Here is a 14,136-nt window from a genome sequence, read left to right as displayed (position 1 = left end):
CCCGATGGTTTTATTTCATCTTTTCTTGTTTAACCTCATTAAACTTGATGGCAGTCTTCATTATTCAAACTGGGCTATATCCTGATTAAGGGGAGTATTGTTTTTCTAAGACCGGTGTCTGAGGTTAACAATTACTCTATTGCTTTTCCTAATGAGTTTCAATATATCATGGAAAAAATGGAGACTTGGTTCATAGTGATACCCATGTAAGTATTGAAGCATGCTACTCCCTGCTGTTTCTCCTGCCTATCTGTAAGGAGGGAAGACCATATCACCTTGTGTTTTTCTTTGTTCCCACATATGGTGAAGGCATTGAGCCCTTTATAAGTTAATACAAATCCATTATCTGATTCCTCAAGTTTCCTGGGTCATTTTCTGAGTACATATCTTTAAATTTTTCCTTATTGCTGAAACTCTTCATTTCTTTTCTGTTTTAGCATGTCTTTAGCCAAACAAAACTCCAGCCAACACCATGGGCTGCTTTCATTTTACAGCAATAGATGTATAAGCATTCAAGAACTGAAATACTATTTTGACTTTCATTTTTATTTTAAAAAAAGGGTTACATAGACCAGCAGATAGGAGATTTTGAATGATCATTCATTCTGTGTAACTGTCATAGACAAAATGTAAAAAAAAGTAGATTAAAAAACTTTAAAAAATTAAAGTGTAAATTAGGTCTCTACTAAAATGGTAGTAGTTTTCTCACAGAAAAGAAAAACTGAATGAGATTCAAGTATCGTGAAGGAACGTCACATTAATTTGATTTTTAGTATATTTAAAAGAACACTGTGCATTTAGATTATAATTGAGGGAAAGGAAACAATTCTTCTTAATCCAACTCAAATTTTTTTTCTGTATATTTCTAAACCTGAAACCTGAGCCTCATCTGGGCCTTATACTAAGACAAGGTATAGTTTTGAACATTTTATTTAGCTTTCTAGAATATCTGTTAGTTATTAACTATTAGTTGTGTAGCAAACAGAACAATAAATGGAAGTCAGTGACAATTATTTCCTGTGATTATGGATATATCCTTTATCATATACAGAGTTCTGTTTGCTCCTCTGCAAGTAGATACAGAAATATCAAATATTATCTAAGATTATTTAGGCTAAAAAGTTCTATGTTTCTGTACGATAACTAGATAACTATGTAACTGTACGGTAACTTATCTGTTATCTACATTTGCTCCATTTATGCTTCCTATTACTAGAATATATTGGTGAAAGGGATTGTGTTGATAAGCAGAGGAAAAGGCAATTAAAAACTTGTTTCAGTTTTAAGATTAAAATCCCAATGCAAAATTAATTTCACTATTCCCATTTGTGGTCACTAACCTAAGGAAAAAAAGGCCTCAAGATGATTAAGCGACAATCTAGGAAGATATGGAAAAAATATAGGCAGAAGATTCAAGTAGGAAGAACAAACGTAAGATTTCTCTTCCCTACTGCTGTAATTTCACTAATGCTGTAAAGGTTTTATATTTGCCTAGAATTCTTAGCACTCTCAGAAAAATCCATTTTCACAGTAATCCTCAAATAAAAAAATTCCTCAATAAAATGCAACAAAATATTTAGATTGAGTTGATAGAAAATTTCTATAAGTATTAGTCAATCACTGTCTTCAACTAGCATGCCCTGTTATAAAACTCTACAGTTTAATGTAGGTCAAAATTAAATTTGCATTAAACTAATGATCAAAAACATGTAAAAATGAATGCTAAAAATATGGAATTGCCATCTTAGAACTATCACTAAACATTGAAAATGTTCATATTAAGTTTTTGGTAAAAATGTGTACTTTTACTTAAGGAGCTATTTTTGTTGAGAGCAGTTTTTTGGTCAGAAAAGACTCAACAAATTCAGAAGGAAGAAACTGCAATGGATCCCTGGCTGTTCCTTCTTTTACTTCCACCTCAAAGAGAGAAGCCCTGGGGTTCTGAACAATAAAGTTGTTCTGTATGGAAGTTCGAGCTTCTGACTGGACAACACAGTAACTGTAGACGCCCTCCATTTCTACAGTGTTGGTAATACGGCTATGGCAAGTGGATGCTGTGAACTTTAGTCTATGATGGCAATATAATCACTTAAACTTGAATAAACTCAAAGCCCTAATGTGGCTGTTTTCCAACAAAAACTGAGATGGAAATTTGTGTTGAATAGCCACTGATTACAAGAACATGATTAACATGAGATATGGAATTGATTACGGGTGCTGTTGTGAAGGCCTACACCAGAAATGTAATATCTTCTATTGAAAAATGAGGGCAGCATAAAGACCAGAGACCACAGACAACATTATGTTTTCTGGTATATTTTATAGGCTGGATAAGTAATCCAGAGTTGCAAATGGTTTACTGAAATCTTTTTTTTTTTTTGCCAGAATGGTAAGTGTATAATTGTATCTATTTTGCCTGAAATGTTAAGTGCACCAGAGGTTAGCACCAGAGATTAATCTACTTTATTTTCATTAAATTGAATCCCAAGTGAAATAGTTTTTTTCCTCATTTACTGAAGCTTTCATATTGCTTTGAGAAGAAGGCTTCTCCACATAATTCTTAGCTATTTATAATAGGACAGTATTTATATTAAAGACAGTAGTAATGCCACTCTAAAATTTTTAAGTGTTATTGAGAACATGTATATTTAAATAACACTCGGAGGACCATTTCTAGCATCTTGTAATACTGTCATGAAAGAATTCTTCATTGTTAGTGTATGTGTGTGTGTGTGTGTGTGTGTGTGTGTGTGCACTGTGAAACCCTGAAACATAGAAACGTATGACTCGTTAGATCTTTAGATCTTAAAATCTCTGTGGTAAATCTATACTTTTACTTATGCAAATATGTAATTGAGATCATAGTCATCTCTTTAGAAAGATATAAACTCACAGACTATGTGAACTTTTGTAATCGTACACAAAAGATTATCTGTATTACCACAGTTTTACAAATTATCAAATGTTGGACTGCCTACCTCTTGGTATAACAGGATAGAAAATATACAGTGGTAAGCTACTATCGCATAAAAATGGAGGTGTCTCAATATATTGTATAAAATGGAACTAAACTAGATCAGTGGTTTATAAATCTATTTTTAGCTGCTGCTTTTAAAATTTTAGTTCATGGCACAAGATTACTGACAAACTAGATAACATGTCATATTTAATGGGACTGCTTTTTGATTAAACACTGATGAGATCACTTAAGATTTTAATTCAGTTTATTAATTTGTTAATTTCAAACATACCTATTCACTTAGCTCGTTCTGCCTTTTAAAATTATTATTGACAAGTTGATGTTTGAATTTGTTTTCCTAAGTAAACTTTTCAAGAAAAATCCAAATAAAAGCTTGAAGTATTCATGAGATATTTTAACATTTTATGTAATGTGAAACTGTTTAATATATACCTTCTTAAAAGTGGAATAACAACAAATATATAAGCAGTCATTATATGTACATTTTCTTTTTTGTTTTTAAATTACGTTCATTACAATATTTTTCTAAGAAATACCTTTTTGTTTAAATCATAAACTTCTGTCAATATTTTACTAATGTACTTTTGATTTTTCCAGTCTCTAAGTCATTCCTTGTGCGCTTGGATATTTTTTAAAGAATAAATGAAGAAAGAATCCATATTTTTTCTTTCTTTCCTTTTTGAAAAAAAAAAAATACTGACTGCAACATTACAGAAAAAAATATGAATTGTTTTTCCAGGTGAAAAAAATCTCCTCTTTACCATTCATATTTAGTGTTGTAAGCAGATGCTCAGTTGTCTACAAATTTCCCTGTGAAAGTATTCATATAAACTTGAAAGTTTTCATCTCTATATTTCTCAAGTGATTTTGTTTCACAAATTGAATTTGAGCCCGTGAATACGTGTACTATTCTATGGGCAATAAAGTAATTGACTTCAGCTTTATTTCATACATAGAAAATTAATTGACTCATTTCTAGCAATATTGCTACATCATACTCATGAATTTTAAAGATGCTTTAAACAGCTCAAACACCTATTTGCTGCAATCCTTTTTTCCACTAACATACTATTGAGGAAGTGTAACAAGATTATTAATTCAAATGATTTTTGCTGAAAGTTGATACATTTTGTCACATTTAGTTTACTAAAAAACCATAGCTATTAAAGAGATTGAATTTCTGAAACAGAAACTACTACTACATATTTCTTTCTTTTTAAACCATTTTGCCTTGTGGTTGTGCATAAAAACTGAGCTACTTCTCTTGCTCAATGGACTTGTGTGGTCTTGATCAAAAAGTCAGTAAACTGACCAAGGAAGGATGGGTGCTAGAATTCTACAAGAAAGGCCCACAACTTTATCTTTTGAAACATAAATACCTAGTTCATTAGGTAACGAAACATTTTCTCTTTTGTTGGTTAAAATGACCTCATGTGCCAGTATATTTTATGCATTAAAATTTTAACCCTTCAAAAGGAGCAAATGTTAATTAATATCAGGGACTTCCGATCTTAGACATTAATTTGGCACTAATTAGTGGATCAATCTCTCTGGATCTCAGTTTACTCCTCTGCAAAATGATGTGGCTGTGTTCTGTATGATTATGTCACGCATATAGTGTGTAATGAGAAAATTAATCTTCTCAAATGTAGGTTGACTAGCTGTAGCTCGGACCTATTCTTCCTGTATTGTATTATAGTCTTGAGGTTTTCACACATTCCATGATTACCTTTGAATTACAATAAAATTTCTTTCAAAGCATTATGACCCAAGGTAAAGTTTGGTCTTCTACTTGACTCTCACTGTTTAAGCATTTGGGCAGCCACTGGACAAGCAGGTGGACCAGGGACACATATTTGTGTTGAACATGCACTGGTCTTAATAATACAGTATTTCTTTCTAATGAGGAATGACCTCTAGTGGACAGTAACACATCAAAGGTAGTAAGAACAAACAAAAAAATCCGCCCCAACAATAATAGGATTCCTCACTTTTTCTGCCATTAATCATGTTCCTAAGTCACTTATTCTTTGAGGATTTTTCTGGTTCATTTTCTCTCAGAGGAATTGTCCTGGATTGAATGTATACGGTAACGGCAAACTTCTGCATGCACACACAGACAAATGAGCTCAATTGTACATCCAACAGGGAGGAAAAACATAATGATTTTATGTAAACATAGCAAGTCTTATAAAGTGTTATGGGGAAGAATATTAGTAATAGTTTATCATGCACCTGGGAAAAATGAGAAAATCAGCAATTCATTTAGGTTCTTATCTGAGTATATTTTACCTAATTTTAATCAGTATAGAAATATTGAAAAAAAATGAAATAATGAAATTAAAAATCTGATATTAAAAATATAAATTACTATAAAAAACTAGACGTTAATAGAAAGAAAAACAAAAGATCTTTGGTGTGTTTGAAGTTTCTGATTTTTTATATTGTATTTCATTTGATTTTTGCAAGAGCAGGAAGCTTCCAGAAATTCTAGACTTTAGGTAAACATATGATGCGGTAGCAATTGGAATGTTTTGCTCACTAGTTAAAATGGGTAAAATGTCCGATTTCGGAATTTGAGCACATAGTCAAACTCTTTCCCAGGCAATTTCTAAGATCATGGAGAGGTACTACTGTTTTAAAAACAACAGTTAATTAGTAATTTGAGGTCAGGATATCTTCAGTGAAGTTAGCAAACACACTACACACACACAAAGAAATAAAAAATAAAGGATATCTAACAATATTTCAAATAAAATGAGAAGCCTAGAATTAGTTTCTTTTGGAGCATTTCAAAATACATTATACAAAATATTGTGATACTAAAGGATAACGGACAGTTATCCCTATATTCAAAGAAGCATTTATGTGGTAAACAAGGTTTGTTACAAAGTTATGCTTTGGACACTTCAGAGTAAAGCTGGGAGCAGTTGATTCCTAGCTATATTTTAACATCGCTCTGCCGAAGAAATTCATTAAGATGGTCCTAATGTTGTTTGACTGAAATAGGAAAGAAGGTATAGTGCCACTAACTGATATGCTACATCCTGGGCTTTTAATTTGTATCGAATGTTGAAGAAGGCTAGTGAGTGAAAAATAAAAACTGATATGTTAAAACATTTCATGCTAAAAAATATCTAAAAATATCTAACATATCTAAACTAAGCTGTAAGTTATAACTGGGAAAACGTAATGCTAAAGAAAAAGAGTTCAATAGGTTAATATGCAAAACTAAACTAAAAATAATTGTATGATTGGAATAAGCAAATGTCTTAAAATAAATTTTTTAGAGGTTTTTACTGAAGACTAATTTTCAAAAATATGAACTTATAAACTTTCCTTTATTTGAATATATAAAGTTCAGACAATTTAGAGAACAAAATTTATTTTTCTTCAAACAAAAACAAAAGGCAAATCATATAGTCATTTATTTACCATGTTTGAATTATTTCAGATTTCATATTAACATATATCTCTGGACTTAGGAGGGATATGTATGTGTTTGATATTAATTCATTCATTATAAAATATTTACTGAGTGCCCTACTCTGTGTCCTGTGGTGTCAGACTCTGAGGTATAGTAGAGAAAAAGAAAATTGTCTTTACCTTCATATCCATGTTTAGAGTATTAAGTTATACATAGGGAAAGAGAGAGAGAGAGAAAGAGAAGGAAGGAAGGAAGGAAGGAAGGAAGAGAAAGAAAGAAAGAAAGAAAGAAAGAAAGAAAGAAAGAAAGAAAGAAAGAAAGAAAGAGAAAGAGAGAAAGAAAGAAAAGAAAGAAAGAAAGAAAGAGAAAGAGAGAAAGAAAGAAAAGAAAGAAAGAAAGAGAGAAAGAAAGAAAAAGAAAGAAAGAAAGAATTATTATTCATGGTTACATCATGTCTGAAAAAAAAATGTGAATTTAGTATCAACAGAGTGGAGTAGCAATCAATGCAGTGAATCAAGGAATCCCACATGCAAACCCAGACTTCAAGGACAGAGACATGCTAATAAGAAGGCAGAGGTACAGACAGGCAGAGGGGATGCTCAGATGGTATCAGAGTGGTACTTTGTGAGCTTGGGAAAATCTGGTCTTAGGTTTTCTCATTTCTAAAATGAACAATAGGACCAGGTCTTTTAAGGCCACTTCTGATGTTTTATACTGGATATTAGATGACTGGGATAGAGAGTTTCAGTTCTCACTCGAGATTATGGTAATCAGTATGCCAGCGGTTAAGTCTTGGTTTATACATCTAGATACCGTAAGAGCTGGGACTAATTCTAGAGCTTCAGGCTGATAATCTTTCCTCTGTACAAGACCAGTCAAGTATTTATATGCAGGCCTCTACTACAAAGTTTCTGGCCACTGTACTTTAGCCTTAATAAATTAATCTCTTTATAGATGCATAATAATGAAAACAGAACTAGATAATAGGCACCCCCATAACTTGAAAGGTCAAAATTGACTCCGTTCGCTTGAAGATTCTTTATGTGTATTTGGGGACACAATGTAAGGGGAGATTTTACTTTAGGCTGTGTGTCCTGAATCAGTGTTTTAAGTTGTGAAAGCAAAAGAAGTGATGTATAGGCTAGGGGATTGGAAATGAAATCAATGCTAACAAGATAAGAGGCAATAGGAGCTTGGGGCAAGAAACCTAATAGGGCAATGAGAGGCAGGCAGGGAGAAAATAGTTCTTAATGGCTTTGGGTAGGATAAGTGGGTAACTCCATGATACACATATGGATATGAAAATAAGTCTTTTTTCTTTTGCACTTTTCTGATGAATGTGGCTGACTTGTGATGCCTGGCCAGGCATGGGATTAGAATGCAACTGACTTGGAGTTCTCAGTGGCCAGTGGGAAAAGGAGCAAGCCCAAGCATTTGAGAGAGAAATCAAGCCAGCCCAAGCTGAGTGTGTAACCAGTTCTTTAATATTAAGGCAAAGAAATAGGAATGAGGAGGAAGCAAACACAAAGAAAAAGCCTGGGCTCAAAGGGTGGGTCTTGAGGAGTAGCCAGACCTGAAGAACAGAGCTACACCAACCATATTATGTTCAGTGACCATGCCTCCAAAATGCCCAGGCACCTCGCTTGTAGTAGTCAGCAAATATTTTATTAAACCATGGGATCATAGGAATCCAACAAAATTAAACTGAAAATATTGTGTTTTCTGTCTGTGCCCTTCATTAAATTACGGTAATCTCCTTGACATGACATTTGCGAAAGCATCTAGGAATATACCTGCTGTGATCTTAAGTTCTTGATGAGTATTACTTTCTGTTCATCTCCTTGTTTCTTCTTCATAAATAAGATATTTGCTGAGGACAGCAGGATGTCTCCTTTGTATTAAAAGGGAAGAAAACTTTGAAGAATTCAACGTTTTATTTCAGCTGGTCAATCTAAAATAAATGAAATATTTTTGCTTGTTTCTTAGCGTATTTGTCTAAATAGGAGCAGATACTTATTGGAAATGTGTGTATATTACCTTTCTGATTCTCTGAATGGCTTATAGCCATAATTATTTAAATTAAAGTCCTCCATTAGAAATAAAAAATGTGAGCCTTCATTTATATTTTGGACACTTGAAAAGAAAAATACATAAAATCCCACCATGATAAATCCTAACATCAAAGAAAATTATAGTTTTTCCTCTTCTTAATTGAGAATATTCAGAGAAGTAATATGCCTATGCACATACTTTGAAATTATCACCCGAAGCAGTAACTATTAAGCTGTCTTGTCAAGTGCTGCTTGGCTTGCATTTTTAATAATATTTGTGGTACCTTGGACTTTGTACAAAGACTGTGAATTGCTTGCCTTATAATCTTGGAAGATGCTCCTATTCCAATTCCTTTTACTTGTCCAATTCCTTTGACTTGCTAGCAGGATCCTATTGGAATGTGTGATGCAGAAATGAGTCTTCTATAAATGATTTAAGGCCAAGGATTTGAAATATGTTTGTATTTTGCATTGGAGGACTATTAAAAAATAAGAGAATCTAAAACAGAGATAACATAGCATTTTGGTTTTCCTTTTTCAGAGAAGAGTTTTTTGATGCTCTTTTCCAATTTACTAATGCAAAGAAAATACATTTAATTAATCTTCTTACAGTAAGTTGATCATTTTTGTTGTTTTCATTTGGTTAGCTGAGGTGCTTGTTTCCATGAAATATTAATCATGACATTCATTAAGCATTTATAATAAACATATTGATACCTGGATGGCTTCAGGAAGAAACTGTAAGTAGTTTAATGAGAGAGAAAGCTGGTTTAGAAAATCAGAGGCTAAGTACAATTTAGATAAATTTTGAGAGAGGACAAAAGTGAGATTAAATGAATGAACTAAGGTTTCATGTACACCCTAATGTGAAAGTTGTTAGGTAAGATACAACCTTGATGTCTCTGTGATTTTAAGGAGCTCAGCAGTTTTCCCTCATTAAAAGACAGACCTTTTACTTCTGTCTGTCTGATGGCAGCTAGAACTCTGAGAGGGGCCATCTGAGGTATACGATTTATGTGCATCCCTTGTGATGCCACATTTTCATATCTTTGTCATTTCAACAGAATCAAAAAATAATGCTCCATTTAATTTCATGTCTAACTAAATGAGGTTCTGTGAAGTTAATACTTAATGTCTGAAATCACATTCTGGATTTATTGAAAGTCAGTATGTATGGTTTCATTGCTCTGTGTGTTTCAGGACAGTTTTTAAAGATTTAAAACAAAATTATATGTAGTTTTATTCACACAGATTGTAGACAGGTTTTAAAAATTTCTTGTTATAATAACCTTTATGAAGAAGAAAAATCTGGTTTTACACTGTTTACAAAGTGGTATGGTGCATTGACATTCTCAAAACCGTAGTATTTTACTAGGAAAGAGATAGGTTTAGATCTCTTCTTTGGCTGAATAGTATTTTGGAAGCTATATAAATCATACTTAATTTTTCTACATCCTGTGTATATTCAGAACTTCTAAGGTCATTGTGCATAAAATAATGCATTGGTAAGAAAGAGTAATGCATTCCCAGGATATGTATAACAAAAAAATCTCAGTATTTGAAATGACAAGGCTTTCGATATTTCTAATCTATAGTTTTTATCTCTATTTTCTGTCTCTAGGTTTATATTTGTGAATAAATGTATGAATAAACACTTAGTTATCCAATTGTAAAAGATTCCTCACCAGATTGGTTCAATGAAATAAACATTTATTATTAATTTTAAACTAATGAATTTTCTTTCAAGTTTTATAACATTGTTGTGTTATTTGTAACATGCCAGGGTTAAATAAATGTGGATTCACGTTACATTTTTATCCCTTCTTTTCCACATTTACTGCTTTTTTTCTCATTGTCATTTTAAAACAAATTGTACTTCCTTTTTTCTTTCAAACTTTACCTACCCTTTTTCTTTCAAACTTTCTTCTAAATATATATACTTGCCTTTCACTGCTTCTTGTTAATCACATCCAGATTGAATTTTCTTTTACTATTACTCTGAAATACATGATTTTTTCTGGGGAATATCATTCACATGTCCTCATGCTTGAGTTACATTGGAGACAAAGACTAATACTTTATTTACGTAATTTAAAAAGGGAAATAATTTTTTAAAATTTTCACGGTATAGCTCCTTCTCTCAATACTGTATATTGAGGATGCAGAAATTTTACACCTGAATGAGTTTTCTTTGACTATTTTTGCTGGTTATTTTCTAATTGTCTTTTAATTTTTTTTGTCCTTCTATTATATTACACAGTGGGAAGAGATTGGTGAAGTTGATGAAAATTATGCCCCTATCCACACATACCAAGTATGCAAAGTTATGGAACAGAATCAAAATAACTGGCTTTTGACCAGTTGGATCTCCAACGAAGGTGCTTCCAGAATCTTCATAGAACTCAAGTTTACTCTGCGAGACTGCAACAGTCTTCCTGGAGGGCTGGGGACCTGTAAGGAAACTTTTAACATGTATTACTTTGAGTCAGATGAGAATGGGAGAAACATCAAGGAAAACCAGTACATCAAAATTGATACCATTGCTGCCGATGAAAGCTTTACAGAACTTGATCTTGGTGACCGTGTCATGAAACTGAATACAGAGGTCAGAGATGTAGGACCTCTAAGCAAAAAGGGATTTTATCTCGCTTTTCAAGATGTGGGTGCTTGCATTGCTCTCGTTTCCGTTCGTGTATACTATAAAAAATGTCCTTCTGTGGTACGACACTTGGCTGTCTTCCCTGACACAATCACTGGAGCTGATTCTTCACAGTTGCTTGAAGTGTCGGGCTCCTGTGTCAACCATTCTGTGACAGATGAACCACCCAAAATGCACTGCAGCGCTGAAGGGGAGTGGCTTGTGCCCATCGGGAAATGCATGTGCAAGGCAGGATACGAAGAGAAAAACGGCACCTGTCAAGGTAAGAGTTTACCTGTGGATCTGCACGGGTTGTCATGATCTTCAGTTGGATCATGTATATGTATTTCTTCCAGTGATTATGAGCAAACGACCTTTTACTTTGCTAATTTATGGAGATTATTTCTCTTCAAGTTTGATTTCTTTCTTTTCAGAATTTTAAAACTTCTGGCAGTGATGAAAGATTTAATGTAATATTTTATTGGATATACATACTTCTCAGAGAGTGTCTTACTTGCAGTGTAATATTTCATATTCATTTTGCTTTCAGAAGTTTTATTTTTGGACAGCTCAGATTAAGGGATTATTTCTTTGTATATAACTTTCTTTGTATGATTAGTGTCTGCTACTTTATTGCTACTTTATCTCCATGAAGAGAAAATAGTACTCTTTACTCGTTATATGAAATTCAAATGTAAACCTTCGATGAGACTTGTTTTGGCATGCTTTTAACTGCCTTTTAAAATTTCTTCAGATATAAGTTCAGCCACATGAACTTCATTGGAAAATATGTGTAAGGTGACAGGACTTAGTTTACTGTGTTGTTTACATATAATGGCTATTACATGCTTGCTTTTAAGAATTTCCGGGTCAATTTTAAATGCATAATAAGTAGAACCCAAGAAAATAACTGTTTGGAGATAGAGACAATACAGAAAGGTCATTTCAAAGCAATTTGCACTTGGAAATTTTTTTGTTTTAGTTTTTCTTTTAAATTGAAACTTGATCATGCATGCCTCCTTCTTCATCTGAAAATACCCTCATTTTGCCCACAGTGTGGTGAGTTGCCCTTTTAAACTTGGATCTTTATCAATTGCTTTTTGGAACAGGATAGTACTTTATGCAAAGTGAAGAACAACTTATGAAGAAGAAAACACGTTTTCCTTAAAAGAGGAAAAATCCATCCTTATGAACCTGAACTTGTTTTCACCATGATGTGTACATGCCAAATAGGTAATGAGAGTTAATGCGTATTAACTGAGGAGAAAACCAAATGCTAAGAAGTCCCCTAATCCCACTGGTAGCTTCAGGTGCATTTTTTTTTTTCTAAATCCAGTATATAATGTGGATCAAACTTGCTCAAGTTTGTTCAGGCCTGACTGTAGATTGACCGTAGATCCAGAGAAACAAAACTAGGGAATTTCCTGTAAATCATACTGACTTTGCTTAATTATTTCTCTCTAGAAACACATTGCACCATATTTAAACTTCCTTTTTCAGCATCACCTCATATTTGTATACCATCTACAATCAAGTGCATGATTATTTCTCCATGTAATCTACAACTCTCTATTCCTTTATATGTATATGTAAAGTTTTATTAAATCAAAATTATGTTTCAGGTATGCTTTTAAGTTTGTCAAGGAAATGAATCAGATTTTATTTAGGTTTGGATTTAAAGGAAAGTTCTAACTAACATTACCTTAACTTTTCTTTTTGAGCAGCCTTCTTGGTATAAGGTGAAAGATATATGTAATTGTAGAATCAGAAGTAGGAGTTAAATATAATCCATTGAATACACTGTATTTTTTTCCCTAAAATATTTACAATATGAATCTTATTATTTCTAAGAATTTGTTTACTAGTATTATAAAGCAGCATGCTTGATTTGGTTATTTATATCCTTTTAGCGAATGATATGTGGTAGCTTTACTTCAAACACAGTGACTTTTGTGTTCATCCATATTGACACAGAGTATAAAGGACCTCTGCATTTAGAGGATAATTTTTGATTGTTGCTGGGCTTAAAATATTCTGCAGGTGCTTATCATGAAAACATCTTGGGGAAGTAGTGTTCTGACAGGATGTTTTTTAGTGCATGCATTTACTGCAACTTTCTATTCTCGTACTCTTACTAATTGAGGAGTAGAGACCTGAGAGAAAGAGGGACGAACTGGAGAGGCTACCTTGGAGGAAACGTCAATAAACTGGAGTCTGTCTTAATGTGTTTATTACCCTACTCTGGTAGGAGGAACAAAGGCTGTGGGTCATGAAGGCTGTAGACACAGCACCAGAAGTTGTTCTACACAGTGCGGTCTATATGAATAGTGCCTCTTGGTGTTTTCCCATGTACAAATGATATGTGGCCGCTCTAGGAGGAATTTCAAATGTTTATTCTATAAATAACATATCTTATTGAATGAATAAATAAATGTTGAAGGTTTGTTTCGGAGAATTAAGGCATCACAGATAGTCCCACATAAATAAATATATGCATTTAAACCTATACATTATATGTACATGCAAATGTAAACGTATGTATGTGTGTAAGTGTGTGTATCATATACAATTCCTCCATAACTCTAACTCATTCTATGGTTTTAATGTACTGTCCCCAAACCTTTAAGTAGGGACGTTGATGTTTTGGAGCTATCCTTGATAGGCCAGAAATCTAGGAATCATTCTTGACATCTCCTTCTTACCCACCTCCCAGTTTCAATCCATCCCAAAGTATTTATAGAAACTACCACGCAATTATCTCATAAAATCACCCACTTCTCTCTGTTTCCTTTTTCCTCCAATCTATAAACATATCTTGTTGGAACTTTATTTTTAAATATAATGAATGACTTTTTATGTAGTTTTGGTTTTTGAGCCATGTGAGTGTATCATCTCTACAAAAATGCAAATCTGGTAGTTGCACACACCCATCCTCCTCAGTCCCTGACTAGTCCCAACACACTTACTTTAGACTCTTCAATGGTTTCCTTTAAAATAAAGTTTTTAAAGTAGCCTAAGATCCTGCATGACTTTGCTCCTG

At 33.1% G+C, this 14,136-nt stretch overlaps 1 protein-coding gene across 5 annotated transcripts in view; it reads left to right on the top strand.

Annotated features, from left to right (window-relative positions):
- Positions 1–14,136, top strand: part of EPHA5 (EPH receptor A5) — a 336,719-nt gene that overhangs the window by 59,694 nt on the left and 262,889 nt on the right. For all 5 annotated transcript variants that reach the window (XM_061191418.1, XM_061191415.1, XM_061191417.1 and 2 more), the window contains exon 3: positions 10,719–11,379. In XM_061191418.1, coding sequence (XP_061047401.1) covers positions 10,719–11,379 — 661 coding nt within the window. The remainder of the gene's footprint in view (positions 1–10,718; positions 11,380–14,136) is intronic.

This window comes from Eubalaena glacialis, chromosome 5, assembly GCF_028564815.1.
Source record: "Eubalaena glacialis isolate mEubGla1 chromosome 5, mEubGla1.1.hap2.+ XY, whole genome shotgun sequence".
NCBI lineage: Eukaryota > Metazoa > Chordata > Mammalia > Artiodactyla > Balaenidae > Eubalaena > Eubalaena glacialis.
The sequence above is the reverse complement of the archived record's forward strand: the minus strand, read 5'-3'. Positions and strand labels throughout refer to the sequence as shown.